The 20671-nt window shown below is 39.6% G+C and overlaps 1 protein-coding gene across 2 annotated transcripts in view; it reads right to left on the bottom strand.

Moving 5' to 3' along the window:
• RPS6KA5 (ribosomal protein S6 kinase A5) overlaps window positions 1–20671 on the bottom strand; it is a 169003-nt gene that overhangs the window by 115721 nt on the left and 32611 nt on the right. For both annotated transcript variants that reach the window (XM_084791764.1, XM_084791763.1), the window contains exon 2: window positions 8864–8935. In XM_084791764.1, coding sequence (XP_084647890.1) covers window positions 8864–8935 — 72 coding nt within the window. The remainder of the gene's footprint in view (window positions 1–8863; window positions 8936–20671) is intronic.

Genomic DNA, 20671 nt, shown 5'->3' with positions numbered 1-20671 from the left:
GGCACCTGGGACTGGAGTTACACAGGTGTGAGCTGCCATATGGATGCTAGGAATTGACCCCAGGTCCTTTGGCAGTGCAGTTAGTGCTCTTAACCATCGAGCCATCGTTCCAGCTCCGTAACTCCACTTTTATATATGTTAACTTTCCCCATTATATATTCTGCATCTTTTTCTGAAATCTATCTTCCAATTCATTCTCTTTATCTCACCTACTAGCTAATAACCCAGTTTTTATAATCTGAATTATTTTTCCACTTATAATAGTAGCACTTGTTAAGTAATTTAAAATTTTAAAATTTTTACTTGTTAAGTAATTTAAAAATGTGTGTGTGTGTGTGTGTGTGTGTGTGTGTGTGTGTGTGTGTGTGTGTGTGTACAGACACAGAGTCCAGAAGAGGATATAATCTAGAGCTGGGAGTACCAACAGTTGGGGGGATACCCAATGGGGTGTTAGGAGCCAAGCTTAGGTCCACTGAAAGAGCAGCAGCACTCTTAACTTCTGGCCCATCTCTCCAGTCCCATGGCCTTTTGGGGGGAGGCGGGAGATAAAGATCTGCATAGTAGTTCTTCTTAGCATGTCTTTCCTATTTTCTCTCTGACCCTAGGCTATCGTGATCTTCCTCTCCTCACCAACTATTGCCAGGATCATAGGCACATGCCAAACCCAGAGATCATGTTTTGTGGGTTAAAAAAAAGATTTATTTATGTATCTGAGTGTTTTGCCTGAATGCATGTACGTATGCGTACCATGTGTGTGCCCTGTGCCCAAGGAAACCAGAAAAGGTCATCTCTGGAACTGTAGTTAGGATGGTGGTAAGCCACCATGCGGGTGCTGGGAACTGAACCTGGGTCCTCTCAAAGAGTAATGAGTACTCTAACTGCTGACCCATCTCTCCAACCCTACATCTGCTCTTAACAGTAAGACCAAAAACCTCTGAGACGTTGATTGAAGGATACAATTTCAGGTCAACCAAAAGAGTAAGCTTTGGTTTTGTTAACTTTTTATTTGTTTGCTATCTGTCTTTTGAGAAAGGGTCCTATCTGTGTACCCTGGCTGTCCTGGAACTAATTATGGAAACCAGGCTGGTCTCCAACTCGAGATCTGTCGGGCTCTGCTTCCCAAATGCTAGAATTAAAACTGTATACCACTATATCCTGCCTGAAAGAATAAGCTTTAGTACTGTACTGTTGTGTTGTCCAGAAACCACAATTAAAGATAATAATGTACTGTATATTTTAATATTGCTAGCAGATTTTTTTCACATTCTTAGTACATAAGTCAGTGAGGTGACTAAGTACGTTAGACAATTATCTTGAGTAAATCTCTATACAACATATAAATTAATCAAAACATTACATTCTAGACTATACAATTTTCCAACTGAAATAAACATAAGCATTTACATCTTATTTCAAATCTAAAATAAGTAATCTGTCTATGTTGTTGTTTCCATTCTTTCAAACCTACTGCCTTGCTCTTGGATATTTGCAATGTTTACAGTATGGTCCTAACCTGTATAACTTCCTTTAGAACTTCCTTTAATAGCTAGGTAAAGGCTTGGGAGATAGCACAGTCTGTAAAGTGCCTGCAAACAGGAAGCAGGAAGCAGGAAGCAGGAAAGGAAAGAACAGAAGAGAGGTGGGAATGACTGAGGAAGACATCTGATGGCAACTTCTGGCCTCCATACACAGGCACACATTTGTGCACACACACAAACACACACATATACACACTCATTCCCCAACCCAGAAAGCAATGTGTTAAGAATTTAGTCCTCATAAGAGGATTAATGTTTTCTTTTTCTATAAAGCACTAGTACAAGCTAGACTGCTGTTTGACTTTAATTCTTACACAGTATACAGTGTTGCAGCTGCACACCTGTATGGTGCCCAGCTTGCAGTTGAGCAGCTCAGAAGCCTTGCACTTCTCTGCCCCCTCACCCTCAAGCCAATGTTGAGCCACAAAGTTTCTTCTACATCCCTTTGCCAGCTGGTTTTTGTTTTTGTTTTGTTTTGTTTTTGATGAGCAGTCATCTGTATCTCTCTATGCCTTGGATACAATCTTTTTTAAAAGATAACAAGATTGCTTTATTACAAATTTCTACAAACTAGAAAATCTAAAGATCTATTATAATTACCTTCTAAACCAAACTACCACAAATTCTATTTACATTAATTTTTTAAATACATGTATTTTATTTCACATGTATAAAACAAACTACATATAGCAGGGAGAGGATACAATTTCTTATACCAAGCATACAACATTTAAAATCTAGTTCACTTTACTGTAGACTTTCTAGAATATTTCTGACTTTGGAGAGCTCATTTCATTTTCTATATTCTTGTTCCCATTTATTCTTTTGAATCTAAGAATTTTCCTTATTCTTGTCAGTTAACCTAGGCAGTCAGTGGCAGACCTGGCTTTCAAAATATATTTAATCTAGCATTTCGGATTTTAATAATAAAAGGGGTTTTCAGGACATCTTAGCTGTCATCTAACCCAAAAGAGAAAACAAAGTATCTTTTCATCTCTACTTCTGTAACTAGAACATTCTGTCATACATAAAACTGCCAGATCAAGGAATGTAATTAGTTTTACAAGTTTTGTTACATGCTGTAATATGCAATGCAAAAACTGGTATTTCATCTTCATAGAATGTTTGAGAAAGTTCAATAGATGCCAGAAGTCATACATTGCCACTGATTTAAGTATCTTATGGCTTTATCCATGCCTGGAATAAAGCATGGCCTCAGTCTGAGGTTCTTCCTTGTAACTGGCTCTTGGAGTAACTGGTACACTTCTATAGAAGTAAAATGAGCAGTAACTCAATTGACAAAAGCAGAGGTGACACTATGTCAACAGCTTCTTCTGGTCAGTTATGCTGCCAACATCTCCTTTTAGTAAAGAGCATAATAAAGGCTGATATTTCTGAAACTTTAATATGGAAAAATGTCTAAATTCTTTTCCAGAAGTTAATCTCCAAAATACAAAGTAGTCTGCTTTCAAATATTCAAGGATCACTACAGAAGTCTTGTCATATGATGTAAACAAACTCATATTCATTCTTCTAGTATTTACTGGAAAGCTACTATGTGCAAGGCATTACTCTTAAAAATATTAACCAGATGGTCATTTCAAAGGTGAGGGGCTCCTTGCTGAGCCCAGCTACAGCCTGAGAGGCTGCCCAGCTGGCACCTAGCACCCCCGCACCTGCACCCACCCTGACGCTATCAAAGAGAACTACAAGTGGTCTTTTGCATCAGAGGCAGAGGAAAGCACGGGAACGAATTTAGTTGGCACCACCACAATTAGTCAAGTAAGGCCACCGGAAAACTTTGACTCTCGCTAGCCTGCACAGATTTTGTGGGGCTCAAGCATGAGAAGGGTCTGAAAGATGGCTGTCAAACACTTTAGTGCATGTGTGTGATGCATACATGAAAGTCAAGAAGGCGACTACAGAAGCCAGTTCTCTCCTTCCACATGTGTATTAAGGGTCAGATTTGGCAGCAAGTGTTTCCCACCAGGCCATCTTGCTAGCTCCCCATCGCATTTTTAACTGCTGATGGTTCATTCCAGCTTTTATTAATACCAGGAGATGAGCTGTACTTAGAAAATTCCAACATTTTTGAAAAGCGTTTGTCTACTGAAAAAGATTGAAAAATCATGTAGGATGGTATGAAATGTCACCAAATAGTGATGTACACTCCATCTTTATGATATCCACATGGCTGTTAAAGAATAAGCATATTTTCCCAAAGAACTATACACAGTAACTATTTGTAAATGCTGCTTGCTCTAAGTTGCTCTGTTTGAAGTAGCGCTAATGAACTATGAGGTCAATTAAATTTACCTGAAACCTAAGAATCCTGTGTCTGTCAAAGTTATAATGCAGTGTGTTCTGTGTCAAGTGCGATGTAGAGTACTCTGTTTTATTCTTTAAATGCTGTGGTTTGCCATAAGTCTAAAAGTTATAAAGAATTAATTATCTTGTAATTTAGGTAAGAAAAAATGGTTCTCGCTGTATTGCTTTAATAAGCTTCACAGTTTTCTAAAGACACTCTCCTGGCATTGTTCTCACTGTTCAGCGTTTGGTAGCATGCCCCTTAGTGTGCTTGGGAGGTTGATCCCTGAGTCTCTTAGCCATTTAGGGCTTAGGAATTGAGGGTGCCTGATTAGATGGTACTATGGTTTGAATATGTAATGTCCCCCACATGGTCCCCACATGATGACACTCTTTTGGAAAGTTATGGAACCTTAGAAGATGAGGCCTAGCTGAAAGACGTGAGTCCCTGGAGGATGGATCCTGAGGGTTATTGTCTCACCTAGCAACTGGGAAAGCACTGGCTCCCTATCTCCTGATCCATGAGTAGGAAAATAAACCCTTCCTCCCCCACATAATGTCTGCAACAGGAAAGCACGAGTACAAGTGATGGACAGGGCCTGAGATGGCTTTTATGGAAGAATGACATTTCCTTGTGATGAACAGTGCAGAGTGAAAATCAAGATATAACGCTCAGTTCAATACCAAACAGCATTCACTTTTATGTTTCCTAAACAGAAATCTACTTTAGTTATTATTTTTTAAACATGTGTAGCTATATATCAACCTTAGAGTACTCATGAGGTAATAGGTAATAAATGCAAAGAGGTAAGAAATCTAGCAGTTTTAGTGATGTCTCAGTATTTTAATAATGGTATTTTAAAATTGATATTAAAGAGGAATAAATTTTTTAAAAAGATTTATTTATTATGATGTATACAGTGCCCTGCCTTCATGTACACTTGCAGGCCAGAAGAGGGCATCATATCACATTATAGATGGTTCTGTGCCACCATGTAGTTGCTGGGAATTGAACTTCAGGACCTCTGGAAGAGCAGTCAGTGCTCTTAACCTCTGAGCCATCTGCCCAGCCCCCGAGGAATAAATTTTTATTGTTTAAAGATGAGAAATGATCTGGATGTGGTAGTGTACGCCTTTAATCTCAGTTCTCAGAGAGGTGGTAAATGGATATCTATGAGTTTCAGGCCAGCCTGGTCTACACAGAAAGTTCCAGGCCATCAAGGGCTACACAGCAAAAAGAACAAATGATGATGATGATGATGATGATGATGATGATGATGATAATGACAGGAAAGACAGTTTAGAAAAAAATTTTGATTTTAAGATCTTTGTATTAGGTATTATATTGTGGGCTTTACTTATGAAATATCTTAGTTTTCCTACCAATAAAATAAAGGCAATGATGAGGGAGGAGGTTATTTATCCAGAGCACATTTTTCCGAAATAGCAATTAATTCTAATGGGAGAAAATGTACCAAGGGTACTGAATTCCTGTAACCTTATGCTGCCCCAGCATCGGTCTGTGCCTTCCATTTAAAGATGGCCGCACTGGGTTTGCCCTGGATGCCAAGAACACAAGGCTGGGGTCTAGGTGTCAGCAAATGAGCAGCTAAACATAAAGTACACACGAGCAGACCAAGGCCACAGGACATCAGAGTTCAAAGAAGCTTCCATGTGAGAGTCTCCTTGGTTGTGAGTGACACAAGTAGGCATTAGGCTATGTAATTAGGCTAGAAAATATATTCTGTGGCAGGCAATGTCCAGTTTTCCCTTCTTCCCACTGTGGGAGAGGTCCTGGTGGCTCTGGTGGGAGAGCTCTTCAAAACACGATGATGCTACAAACTCTCCAAACAACACGCACAAAAAGTGAAAATTATACTTGCAATATTTTTCTGACTAAGATTTCTTACTGACTCACAAATTGTTAAACCCAACCTTTAGTAAACATACAAAACCACTGTCACATCAAAGAGTACTTGAAACTGAAGAAAATTGAGGAGGGAATTTATATAAACTTTATGAAAAGTATTTAAAATTATGCATGACTTTTTGTAAAACATCTGAAAATGGAAAATAAGTGCACTAATACAATTTAACCACTTTGTTAGACAACAACAACTATTAATGGATTTTTTTCCTTAAAGATTAACCTAAGTGATTTTACATATAGTAGGATGATGATTAAAATTATGTAACAAATGTTGACAAGGATGTGAAAAAAACTGGAACCCTTATTTACTGAATATAAATAGTGCAACAACTCTGGGAAACAGTCTAATAGCTCTCAAGAAGTTAAACAGAGTTGTTACTTAAATTGGCAATTTGCTCCTAGGAATATACACAAGAAATGGAAACCTAGGTAGACAGCAAACACTGAATATGACTGTTCACAGCATTCAAGTTTATGTTTCACAGACAAAGAGTGGGAACAACTCCAACGGCCACTGTCCCAGTTTCACTCTGCTGCTATGATAAAATACCCTAACAAAAGCAACTTGGGGGAAAGGGGGTTCTGTTTCAGCTTACAATTACATTCTATCATTGGAGAAAAGTCAAGGTAGGAATGATCAACACCTAGTCCCACCACATCCATGGCCAAAAGCACAGAGCAACGGATGCACGCTTTTGCTTGCTTGTTTCAATTTCTCCACTTTTAAAACAGTTCAGGAACCCCTGCTAGAGAATGGCGCTACACACCCTGGACTTGGCCGTCCCACATCCATTAACTTTGGATAACAGACATGCCCACTGGCCAACCGCATGCAGATAATGCATTGTTGAGACTCTCCTCCCAGGGGATTATGGGTTTTATCAAGTTGACAAGTAAATCTAACCTTCACAATCATCCTGTGATGAAAAGATGAACAAAATGTGGTACAGCCACAATGAAGTATTTGGCCATAAAGGGAAAGAAGAGTTAATATCTGCTGCAACATACTTTAACCCAGAAAAAAATACATTATACTGTATCAAAGGAGCCAGTCACCCAAATTCACATATTATATGAATCCACTTACAGGAAATGTCCACAATAACACAAAAAGTTGGTGGTTGTTAAGGGTAGAGAGGATGGTAACCTTAGAGAGTAACAGCTAAAGGATTCGAGATTTCTTCTTGAGACTAAATTTTAAAAGTTCTGAAATGGACTGTGACTATGGTTGTGCAGCTCTCAATACACGCAAAGCATTAACTACATACTTTAAATGGGTAAAGTGCATGGCACATGTACTGTATCTCAATTCAGCTGTCACCAAAAAGAAAGAAACTATGCAAATGCAACACATTCTTTGAGCAGAACTTGACCTGAAAAGCTTTTGCCAATATGTTGCAAACACTGTTCTTAAAAGAACCAGTCACCACAGGCCTGGACTTGTTTTCCCCTCTGAGCAGTTAGAACCCACCTGTGAAACAGGAAAACAAAGGTAAGGATAACCAACATTATTTTGATATTTCAAAAACATTCTTTCTTGTGGATTAGTAAGGTGGGGCGAAATCTGTTACTGAAAAATAAACTTTGATACATGATCTAAAGGTGTGCAAGCACTGGAAAATGCTCAAGCTGACAACTACAATACGATCCTTTCTGGCCGAGCCTTAGCTGGTAGGAATAGACCATCAGGCTGTTCACTGGTGCTTGCCAAAGCTGGCTCTACACTGTATGCTGAATAACTACAGGCGGCTGTAAAACAAACCCTTGTACGACAGGACCCAAGGCCTAAAAGCTACTGAACGCCCCAAAGCTAATGTGTACCTGAGAATGCACACATATGTGTGAGGCTAGGGCAAGAGGAGCAATGACAAGCCCAGATTTCTCTCTGCCTACAAGTTGGCAGTAGCAACTTCCTACCAGAACTGAAAAAAATCTAAAGAGGCAGATGCTCCTTAGACTGTGAAGCTAAATTTTGATGGAAAAGAAAAATGGTCTGTCCTCCGAGGCCTCACTTCTCCTTCCATGGAAGCGCCCACAACCTGCTAAGAGCTCAGAGCTTCTTCAATAGGACTTGGTAGAGGACAATGAGACTAGGACCTCACAGCTGCGGTAAGTGCAGAGCAGGACATCCAGAGCCAGGAGAGACACACACTGACTGGACCAGCTACAAGGCTGGCAGGGCCACTGCAAATGTGTGTGGCTTTGTGAATCAACTCGAGAAGGGTGACAGCAGAGCACTACACAACACACAGGCTCTTCTGGGTGTAGGGACCTTTAGAACTGCACAGATGCCAGGCCTACAAGACCAGCCTGACTTCTGAACTACAGGAGTTGAGGTGAGAATTTTCAAGTACTCGGGAAACAATAAAGCCCAAAATATAAGATGACCCAGAGACTATCATACTGTTTGAGAATATACCCCAGAGATTTTTCTCCATGCTAAATACATGTAGACACATATAACTGTTTCTATTATATAACTGCACACTGTATATTATTCTCCTCTATGGCTGTTTTTTTTTTTAATTTATGACTTGGAAAAGCTTCCTAAAATGTTAATGAATACAGATCATTTCAATCTTACATAGACGACAGAATATAAATAGAACTATACTTCAATTAGGCAGACTCTTAAGTGCTGGGTTAATGAAGGATCCTGACTTGTTCATTATCACAATGTGCCCTGAATTACAACAGCCTGATAAGAGAAGGGGGGGGGGAAATCAATCAATATAAATCACTTCATAAGGTGCTGGCATATACTATGCTCTCGATATACACCAGTGACTTCTAAAGACTAATTTGCATTCCCAACATCAGATTTAAAAGGCTTCTGTTGCTGTTGGGCTGTTTATGGAATAAGGGCTTGCCTGGTAGCCAGGCTGCTAGCCTGGAACTCTTGCTAGTGCTGACCCCGGCATCTCAAGCGCTGGGACTGAGCCTGGCAAAGGGGTTCCTGAGCTCTCTTACCGGATTCTTCATGCTCTTAGAATTGTCAGTGACTTCTGAGTGAAGGTTACCAACCCTATGTCACAGAATAACAAGTACTTTTTAGTCTTTAAAAGAGAGTAATAAATCTGAGAATTACCTCCAGTTCCTAGGACCTTCAGCAGCTCAAAATTTTCAATTCCCACCTTCTCTGCATGTCCTGTTAAGTTGGCTAAAGAGAAAGAACAAAGAAAGAAAAAAAATTAAAGGGGTCAGCAATAAGAAGGCTCTGTAAAAGCTTTTGGGGGTATGGGCAAAGTTTTGTTTCTTAACCCCTGGGGTTTTTCTATATAATTACTTGTTAAATTATATAGTTGTGTTTTAAATATTAATTATAATAAAATTTTTCACGAGGTGGTGGTGGCACAAGCATGTAATCTCAGCATTTGGTGGGCAAGGCAGGTAAATCTCTGAGTTTGAGGCCAGCTTGGTCTAAAGAGCCAGTTCCAGGACAGACAGAGATACACAGAGAAACCCTATCTCAAAAACAACAAAGAAAAAAGGAAAACTTTTCTTAAAAAATTCAGTGATTAGACATTATTTATATTACAGGCTAAAGCAACATAAAGTCTAAAACAAGTTATAATATATAGGTGGATTTATAGTGAAAACTGTACAGATTTACAGGTATTTATTTATATAACAAACACTAAGTGTGCAACTACCAGGCCAGATTCTGGGCTCTGTTCTGGTTCCATTTGTGCCACTAAGAACGTGGGCATGAGCTAGGGGGCAGTTATGTGCACACGCCGGCTCTGTCCTCCACCTGAAGTGAGAGCACTGGCTGGAGACAGCTAAGATCCTTGTCAGCTCTGAAATCCTAGGAGTGCACTTAAATACACACTCTTCAAAACAGCTTCTGCCCTAAGTAAGGCAAGGAAGGGTATGTTACAAGTGAGCATTCTCCACAGTTTTTCCACTGCGTTCTAGTCCTGCCTGGTTACATGGGAAAAGGGCGTCTGGAAAAAGTGGGGAACAGGATACTCTGGTTAAAAAAAGGAAGAAGAAGGAGGAGGAGGAGGAGGAGGAGGAGAAGAAGAAGAAGAAAACACTGAAAATTGGCTTTAGCAAAGTTAAATGGCATCTTTCACACAGAACCTCACAGACTCTGTACTATACTGTCTCCAAGGCTGAGATATTGCATTCATAAAATTTATTTGAATGACGGTCTTTATAATAATGACCACGGCTATTATGTGAATTAGCTTTCTGTAGAAGTTGTGAAGAAATGCTTGCTCCACCTAAATGCTGCGCACCCTTCAACAAATTCTTCTCTGTGTGTCAGTTCTCAATAATGAAAGATAGGGACAACTAACACCAATTAAAAAAAAAAAAACTCTACCGTATAGCACATTGCTGTCTATAATCTGAAAGCATTAGAAAGGTGAGATGGACTGATAACTGAATATAAACAACCAGGTCATAAGCCAAACATTACAAATACAGAACTTAGACAGTGAGCATAAGGGTATTTGACATACAAATCTTTCAAAATGTCTGTAAAATGACAAAAAATAGAATAAGATCTATCTCATAAAGTTGTAATGAAGATTGAATGAGTCAAAATTTATGCAGCACTTACTATGTGCAAGTTAAGTGTTTATAAAAAATTAAAACCTTGAGACCATAACTTTAAGAAAATTAGGCTCAAAAAAGAAATTTTAGAGCTACAAGTTTGAGGCAGTAAGTAATTTTAGTATTGTCAAGGTTCAACTAAACTTACATTTTATATTAAATTAATTTTTAAATTATTTTAATTTAAAAAATTTAAAGGGACTAGTAAGTAACAGGTGAAGGGGTCCAGCCAGCTCCCCGAGACTAAGGTCTCTGGATGGAGTGTGTGGCAGGCTGAATGAAAACAGCCTCCCACAGGGTCGTAGACTCGCACGCTTACTCCCCAGCTGAAGAGCTGTCTGCGTAGGATTAGGAGCCTGGCCTTGCTACAGGAAGTGTGGAGCTGCGTGTGGGCTTTGAGGTCCCAAAAGCTGGTACCAGGCCTAGTCTTCCCCTACCTCCACCATCCAACCCTGCATCCCTGCCCCATCTGCTGCCTGCAGATCAGGACATAAAGCTCTCAGCGACTGCTCCCACACCATGCCTACCTGCCTGAAGCTACGATGATCATGGACTAACCCTCGGAATCTATAAGTAAATTCCCATTTAAATACTTTCTTTCATAAGAGTTGCCTTGTTCGTGATGTCTCTTTACAGCAATAGAACAATAACTAAGACAGGGAACAGGATTTTTTTTTAAGCAAGCAGTAAATATTGTATTACAATGACATAGATTCTGAAACAAACATGTACTCAGACATGTGAGTCGGAACAGTTCTCACTTCTATGCTATTGTTTTTGTCACTACAATTAAAGCCTTTGAACATGAAGGTCTAAAATTAAGCTTTTTTTTTTTTACTTAATTAAATTGCAAGCCTCAAGAACAACTCAAACAAACTTCCACATAAATTACTAACATTGTTAGAATAAGACTTAAAATATTTATAGATTTTATTTCACCTCAGAGGTGAAATAAACATTGCCAACTACAAAACTGTCTTCTAATTTGTGAGACAGTCACAAGACTTAATGAAGTCCGAGTCATGTTGCCCAGAAGATCTGAGGTCAGGCCTGTGGCTGAGGTGCCAGAGCCAGCACTGCTGGGGCAGTCCCAACTGCCTCGTCCTTTTCCACAGCACAAAGGCTGAGAAAGGTTTCCGAGGACAGCAGCCTCTGTTCCTTCCTCTATTCAGATTATGCCTCCGAAGGACTCCTTTTCTGGTTCTCCCCACAGTAAGCGGGGTAAGTAACCCACGAAGAAGTGCAAAATTCTGAAAGAAAACTTAAATTTACATTTTTCCAGTACATGAATGAGGGGCACGGCATGTTAGAGGTAACAGGTGGAGTTACTATGTTCAAAAAATCAGCTGCTACATGGCCTTTTAAAATTACATTAGTTATTCACTGGCATGTGTGTGTGCGCGCACGCGTGTGTGTGTTATGCATGTGTGTGGCACTCGGAGCACATCTTCTGGTAGTCAGGTCTCTCCTACCATGGGTCCTTGTGACCAAAAAGGTTGTTGGCCTTGACAGCAAGTACCTTTACCTGTTGATCCACGCCACCTGCCCCTTTGAGGGTTTTTGACTCAAATTTCCAGCATGGTCTGACTTCTTGGAGAAGACAGACGGTTCTCTTGCTCTTCTCCCTCAGTGTGTACAGCATTTAACAAGGCACATATGGTTGTCTGGGTGCTGCATTTTGACCATTTTGTTTGCTTGTTTGACAAGAGAGGGTAACAAGGAGAATATGTTCATAATACAGTACTTACATCTATAAAATTGTCAAGAGTTAAATAAAAAACAATTTCTAAAGAGAAGCAAGAAAGAACATGCTTCTTTCCTTGCTCTGCTTTCTGCCGCCTGACTAAGCAGTGCCCAGGGATTGCAGCCGACAGACTCATCTGGGCATGTTAGCCTCCAGAACCGAGTCATGACTGTTTGCTCAGTTCTTTGCTGTTGTTATTTTTGGGAGTAGTTTTTGGTTTTAGATAGAATCTCACTCTGTAGCTCAGGCTGGCCTAAAACTATGTAACTCGGGCTAGTTTCAGATCTGCAGCAATTCTGCCTGGGCATCTCAGGTGCTGTGAGGACAGGTGTGAGCTGCCTTTCTCAGCTGGTCTATTGATGGTATGTTTATTACAGAACCCTGAATAAGACAACTGGAGGCCACTAATTAATTTCCTCTCCCTTCTAAGCCACACGCCTAAACACACTGGTCCTGAGTTTATGATGAGACAGAGAAGTTGGGAAGGAGAAAGCCTCACTTGGGCTGTGAGCCTACACCTCCAGCAGAGATTATAGACTTGCTCTCCACGGACATGCTGCAAGTACACACAGCTATTGCTCAGGTGGGCCTCGATTCCTAAGAGCGACTGATGTTCTGTTAAACCCTTTGTGACTTCTAAGGGTTTAAAAGACTGGAAGATCAGAGTTTGGTCATTTCTGGTTACAACAGCAAAATGACACCAAAACACAACATGAACCTAAACTCTAAAAGAATTAACTCCTTCTCTCACAAGCAAAACCTTACGGAAACTCAAATTAAAAAAATAAAGTGTATCAACAAATTAAAAACTTAAACTGGAGCTAGTCAGTTAGTATACCACAATCTGAACTGTATTCAGATGTTCAGAGCTGGTATCTAATGTGGTACCCACATGAGGTGAGCACTTAAATACTAGCAAAGCTAGATTAAATTAGTGTTTTGGAAACTGGGTGTGGTGATGCATGCCTTTAATTTCAGCACTTGGGAGGCAGAGGCAGGCAGAGCTCCATGAGTTTGAGGCCAGCCTGGTCTACAAAGTGTGTCCAGAACAGCCAAGGCCTGTTTCTATTGCTAATTAACTGAAACAGAGGCAGAAGGATCTCTGCAAGTTCAAATCCAGCCTGGTCTACAAAATGAATGCCAGGCCAGCTGGGGCTACTCAGTAAGACCCTGCCTAAAAATAGAAAAATAAATAGAATTTTCTGATTGAAAATTCCTAAAGTAAGTTCTGAACAGAGCTTCCCTTCCTCCTTTCTCCCAGATCCTCCCCTCTATCCATGTCTGGCTTGAACCTGTGTTGGCCCTGGGAGTGCTGCCACAGTCTCTGTGTGTTCCTATTGTGTGCCGGCCCCACTGTGTCTGTGAGACACTGTGTCCTTGGTGTCTTCCATCCCCTCTAGCTCTTGCAATCTTTCTGCCTCTCTTCCACATAGCTCACTGAATATATAGCTTCTTTTTGCAGTAATACATTACTGAGCTTAATCTAAATGATTATTTAGGAAAATAAAGGTGTAAACAACTTTAATGCTTTCACAAGCCAAGTCTAACCAAATATTTTTCTCATTAAAACATGTTGAAAATCTTTTACTTCTTTTTTTTTATGATGAAGTGTATATTTAGAACTAGCCAGCTGGACTCAGTTTAGATGATCCCAATCTTGTTGGCAACATCCAGAGCACCATCATCAGGAGCCAGTCGAACACACGCCTTCTTTTCCCCGTCAGGCCTCATCAGGGTACTGACTTTGGCCACATCAATGTCATAGTTTCTTCACGGCCTGTTTGATCTGGTGCTTGTTGGCCTTGGCATCCACAATGAACACAAGTGTGTTGTCCTGTTTTTCTCATTGTTGACTCAGTGGTCCAGGGGAACTCGATGATGGAGTAGTGGCCAAGCTTGTTTCTCTGGGTGCATTCCTTCATGGTATTTAGGCTGCCTCCAGAGCGACAGAGTCTTGGACCACCAGAAGGTTGGTGACAAGTGCATCTTCTTTTCACGGATGTGGACGCCTTTCAGCCTTGCCTTCTTAGCTTTCAAGGCCTTCACATTGGCTTTGGCTTTGGGAGAGGCAGGAGCTGCCTTCTCTGCTTTCAGCACCATCTTTGTGAAAACGTAATCTTTTACTTAATGATTAGCTTTACTTTCTTAAAATATATGCTCTTTGGTTCAGTAATCACTTTTGAAATGGAATTTAACTAATCTCTTCATAAGCACATCAAATGTGTTTTTTAAATGTCAAAACTCAAATGAATACTAAAATGATTCACTTTACAACAGTTTGATTTATTAACAATTCTTAAAGAAAAAATCTTACATTACATAATAGGTTTAAAAGAATTAGTTCCAGCCAGGCTCGGTGGTGCACACCTGTAATCCCAGCACTAGAGAGGCAGATTGCTCTGAGTTCAAGGCCAGCCTGGTCTACAAAGAGAGCCCAGAACAGTCAAGGCTACACAGAGAAACCCTGTTTCAAAAAGACCAAAACAAAACAAACCAACAACAACAAAAAAATTAGTTCCTAAGCAGGGCATGTTGTATGTCCTGGAGGTGAGGCAGAAGGATTGCAATTTTGAAACTGGCCCAGCCTACAATGTAAAATCCTGTCTCCAAGGGAGAGAAATGGAGAAAGAGAGAAAATTAGGTCCTTACATCACAATTTTTCAGCCCACTCTGTGTTTAACAAATATATACTAATACAGCTATAGGCAGTTTGAAAAAGTATGACAGGCCTATCTTTTCTATCTTTATTTTTGTCAAATCCATGTAATAGAAAATTGACTACCTTAGTCATTTTAATTGCACCAGTCACTGTTACTAAATGTATTCATTATGTTGTGCAGCCATCACCACCTGTGTCACTTCTGTCTTGTGAAACTGAAACTTCTATGATCAGTAAGTAGCTACTCCTCAAACCCACTTGTCCCTGACAGTCAACCCTGGACTCTCTGTGCCTACGGTTTTGGCTACTCCAGGTGTCTTTATTTAAATGGGATCATACCCTATTGCGGCCAGCTTATTTTACTAAGCATAAAGTCCCTAAATTTTATCCATGTTAAAGCATGTGTCAAAATTGTCTCCCTTTTTAAAACTAAATAGTACGTCATTATGTGTGTGTGTGTATTTGTGTGTAAATATATATGTGTATATGTGTGTGTGTGCTACATTCGTTTATAAATTCATCTGTCAGTGGACATGTGGGTTGCTTTCACATGTTTAGCTATGAATATGGAGACTGCTTTCAAAGCTTGAAGTATTGATTTGAGCCTTGAGTTTGATTATTTTCTACTGTCTACTCCTCTTGGGTGTGTTTGCTTCTTTTTCTTCTAGAGCTTTCAGGTGCACATTTAAATTGCTAGTATGAGATCTCTCCAATTTCTTTATGAAGGCATTTAGTGCTATGACTGAACCACCAACCAAAGAGTGGATGAGGGCTATATATTATCAATGACCTTTCTGACCTATACTTGACATGTTACAGGGTCAACTAGCCTATTAATTTATATTTCTCATACAGTCATGCAAATACAGGATTAACTCATTAAATAAATCAAGTGCCTTAATCATATAGCATAAAGCATATGTGACATGGCCTCAGAAAAGCATTATTTTTACTTCTTTTTTAATTTTCTTCTTTTTAAATCGCTTCACAGCCTGATCCCAGCCCTGCCCTCATGCTCCTCGCTCCCCATTTCCTCCTCTCCTCAGAGAAGGGAGACCCTGACCCATCCTCAAGTTACAGCAGAGCTGAGTGCTTCCTCTCCCACTGAGGCCAGGCAAAGCAGCCCAGGTAGGGGGAAGGGATCCAAGGCAGGCAACATAGTCAGAGCCAGGCCTTACTCCTATTGTTAGGAGACCCACATGATGGCCATGCTGTTCGTCAGTTACTTATATGTAGGCGGTCTAGGTCTGACCCGTGCAAGGTCTTTGAGGTGGGTCTGAAGGTACAGTTCAGTGGTAAGACTATTTGTTTAGCATGCATCAGGGCCTTTGATTCAACTCTCTGTACCACAAAAGAGACTGGGGAATGGCTGAGGAATTATAGGTGTGAAAGATGCCAGAATAAAGTATTTATGTAGGAGTAATTATTTCCCTAATAGATGAGGAGGGCTATTTTAATTAACTATATTAGATGGAAAACTTTTATAACTTAAAAAAAAAGGCATATGAGACAAGCTGATTCAATACCTAGAATGTCCAACTAATTGGTTTTAATTAAATCTGTAAGTACTAACAGCTTTTAACAATGCTGAAAATGATGTCTCAGGAAAAAATTACTCTGGCAATAGTATATTATGGAGCTAGAAACAAAGAAAAACTCAATGCTGAAAGATGGTGAGGTTACTGAAATAAGCTGAATATATTTGAGTAAGAGTCTGGCCTGAATACAAACTAGAGTGAATCTAAGAATCATCATAATGTTCAGTTCAAACACAAAGCCACTGCCTTGTAAGCTGAGACTACAAAAAGCATACATCTGATCACCACTCTCAAAGACTCATTGAAATCCTGTGATGGGATTTTCAAACTGGCACAGCCACAATGGAAGTCGGTGGGGAGAGTTCTCAAAAAGCTAAAAGAGCATCTAGTAAAAGCCAGCTACACCACTCCTTGGTATACACCTAAGCGAGTTAATATCCTTCTCAATCATTTTTAATCTACTGGCTTCTGCTTTGGGCTGACTATTTGTGTCCTTTCGAAAAAATTAATGTGGAAATCTAACCCCCAAAGTGATGGTATTGTGACAATGCTCTCAAGAAGTGATTAGGGCTCCACCCTCATGAGTGAGATAACCATCCTTACATAGGAGCTTGAAAGAACCTATGTAAGGACACAGCAAGAAGGGCTGGCTGCCTTCGATACAGAGGTCTTACCAGACGACTATTCTGTCAGTGCTCTGGTCTTGAACTTCCTGAACTATGAGAAGCACACTTATATTGTTTACAAACACCTAATCCAGCTATTTTGTTATAGCCCAAACAGACTAACTGGGTCCCAATGCAAAGTGCAAGACATGTAAGTCTGGTGAATGGTGGTGTTACAGCAGAACATGGAGTGAAAAAAGGAAGTTCTGGAGTTCCAATACTGATTCTCAAATGACGGCAGAACATCGCGAAGGGCTGTTGTATTTGTTCTAGATGAGGAACTAAACTTCTATACAGACAAGTAACCAAAGTTTTAAGGAGGGGACTATAGCTAAGACTTAAATAAGAAAAAAAATCTTTAACTAACACACACACACACACACGAACCATGATTAGTACCTGAAGTCATAAGGCAAGAAAGAGACAGACCACCACCACCACCCCCTGACACACACACACACACACACACACACACACACACACACACACACACACCAAAAAAGTTATAAAACTGGCTACCACCTGAATCTAAGCAAATACGTAGTATATCAATGAAAGAGAAGTAGTGACGTTAGAGGCAGCACAGTGGTACAAATGAGTGAAGACTGAGACACCTTAACTCAGGGTGATTTTTTTTTTTAACTTTTTTGGGATTCTTAACAGAAGGGTGCTTGAGCATGCCCCAGGCAGGGTCCTGAACTGTTTGTAAGTGGAGAAATCCAGCTGAGCAGAAGAAAGCCAGTGAGCCAGTGTACGCATCCACTCCCCTCTGCTCTAGACTGGATGTGACTAGATTAGCTGTTTGAGGTTCCTGACTTGACTTCCACAATGATAGACTGTAACTCTGAACTGTAAGCTGAAATAAACTCCTTTCTCCCTTAAGTGGCTTTCTGTCCACACAACGGAAAGGACACTGGGAAACAGTAAGAACACATGCTGCACCTCCCATGATAGCAGCAGTTCAATGTTGTCAAACTCCCACTAGACAGTTCTTTCCCGCTCTGCACAATGTTGCTGTATTAGGCTTCAGTGCAGGCCTCTGCTCTAAGTAGAATGCATCCTTGACATCAGGTGGCCTCCATGAGTAAAAATCCAAGTTGCTGAGCCCATGTATGATCCCCATCCTTCCTTCTCACCATAACCATTTTGTCCATTAGTCCTGAATCATACGGCACTATTTCGATTATTAATATCCTTTTCTGTTGAGCTCAAATTTTTGGTAGGCACTGATATATGACACAAACATCATCATGACTTTTCTCACTTAAAGAGTCCTAACCACAAGCCTCCTCACCAGGCTTCCTAGTCTCCTCTCACTAGTGGTGTTCCATCTAACCTGGCTAGCTAGCTAGGCTAATGGCTATATAGTCTACAAGTTAATGTAGAAACACCCATCTGATCATTACTCCTTCCAAGCAAAATAAACATCCAAACACACTACTCCCAAGATCCATACCCCACACTCGCAAGACCCCTTCACTACCGCTCCTAGGTCTCAGAAGAAGTGGTAAAGCTGCCAATGCCCTCTTTGGTGCCGTACCTGCGCATCACACAGAAATACTACAAGCTGTGCCTAACTTTTCTATTCCTGTATCAACTAACCATTAAGGGCTCACTGTGAGACCACAGGCACAAGTAGGGAGAAGGCAGCAGTTTAGCATAAAAGAGAAACATGAGATTTTTAGGCCAGTTCGTGTAATTTTACCTTCAGAGCCTGCTTGGCTCAGCACACTACTTCCATTTTATGACAGAATGCAGCTATGAATGCCTACCTTTATGAAGGGAAGTTTGCTTGACTTGAAACCTGCCAGTTTAAGTATTATTCTCACAAGTCTTAAATACCCAGAGGAGTGCTTGACCACTATCTGGGTACCCTAGATGCAAATAGTAATATAGTACTAAATGTAGATATGTGTATATGTATGAACATATAAATAAGAAAAAAGACAAGCACGATACAATGTTAAAAATGAGAGGAAATACGTGGTGGAACATGCCTGTATTTCCAGCGCTTGGGAGGTGGAAGCAAGAGAACTTGGAGTTCAAGGTCAACATCACCTATAAAGGACCACTTGAGACACTGTCATAAACAAGCAAACAAATAAGGGTAAATAAATACATGATTCTTTTATATTTTGAATTAACCAATGCTATAAATGTACAAGTTATGTAATTATTTTTGCAACCTTGGAACTTAGTTCTTTTAAGATAATTTTTAACTGATCATGTATGCCATACCTGTATTCAGAAACACAAAGACCAATAACTTTGTGCAGGGCAACACGGTGCCAACAACCTTGTGAAATTAGAAGCATTGCTTAGGTGGTTTCAGGGCTCATACAAAGCCTGAAATAGGAAAAGTAGGGGTGCCTGCACCTCTAACTCTTTATAAATCCCAAGTTCCTCCCTAGTACTGCTTGGCTTTTTTTTTCTTTGAAGTTAAAAAAAACTGGAGCTACAACATGGCTTTGGTTGACAGTAAAGCGGAAGTGAGGAGCGTACATATCATACATCTAGTTTCTTTGGTCCCTAGTTTTCACAGCATCAGATTATATAATCTGTTGTGAGTTAAAATTAGCATTTTAAAGTAGGATTATTGTTAATAAATGAGCTGTCAGTAGCCTTTTGAAAGTTTTAGAGCTGTAAGCACAAATTATTCCAAACTAACATGTGATTCAAGGTTGCTACATTTAGTTCCAATAGAATTCAAACTGGCACCATTAGCAGCATGTAGTCTGGAAAACAGCAAAAGGGAAGGGTGTTGATAAAGTATTTTCTCACAATAGACTTGAGTGCAGAGGTGACAACAGAACTGGAATGGAAACATGAGGTTAAAACTCAGAAAGAACAAAGAGCTGCTGTACTTTCATATACCAAACTGAAATCTGATCCTTGGGAACATTACTTGGCACTATTAAAAACTTAGATCTTGCATAATAGAACTCAAAATTTTATTTATATATATTGGTAGTACTTCAGAAGCTAGAATATATACCTTGTTTCAATGAATTTATCATCTGTTTTAAAAAAAAAAACATTTTTTACTTACCAAAATACTAAAGTATGATTTCTGTTGCAAACAAAACTCTGAATGTAAAAGTAAATGCTGAGTTGAATGTAAATAGGACATATTTGTTCTGTATATATTCTAGATTCAGATCTGAGGCATAACTATCTGTAATCTACATATCAAACGGTCAATAATTTATGAGCTAACAATAGGAGAATGCAGTTTTAAAAATAAAGCTCTTGAAAATCTCTACACACTCCTTATGACTTGCTGTATTGTTTCCTAAATTATCTTTTTAAAAATCATTTTGTACATATTAAAGTTTAGTCACATTACAAAGCCAGGAAATTCAGTAACGAAATGTACAGTTCTCTTAAATAAAGTTGTGTCTTATAATAGGTACATCATATCAAGTAATTTGATTACAGTAAATGATTTACTGATGATGGCCCACCTTCATTTTGAAATGCTATATATATTTCATATCTTTCTAAGCTCATAAAGATTCTGTTCAGTGAATTTAAATATATACACAAAGCTGCACATAACAGTGATGTGCTATTAAATCACATTATTTAAATCACAAATTATTAAAGCAAAGCTACAAAAACTAGCAACATATGAAAATAATACTTAAGTAAATAATTTTTTAATCCCTAGTACTTTACAGGATCTCAGGATCACTTAAGGGTTATCACTGACAGCCTTGATGGAATG

This window comes from Acomys minous (assembly GCF_964271855.1).
Source record: "Acomys minous genome assembly, chromosome: 8".
NCBI lineage: Eukaryota > Metazoa > Chordata > Mammalia > Rodentia > Muridae > Acomys > Acomys minous.
The sequence above is the reverse complement of the archived record's forward strand: the minus strand, read 5'-3'. Positions and strand labels throughout refer to the sequence as shown.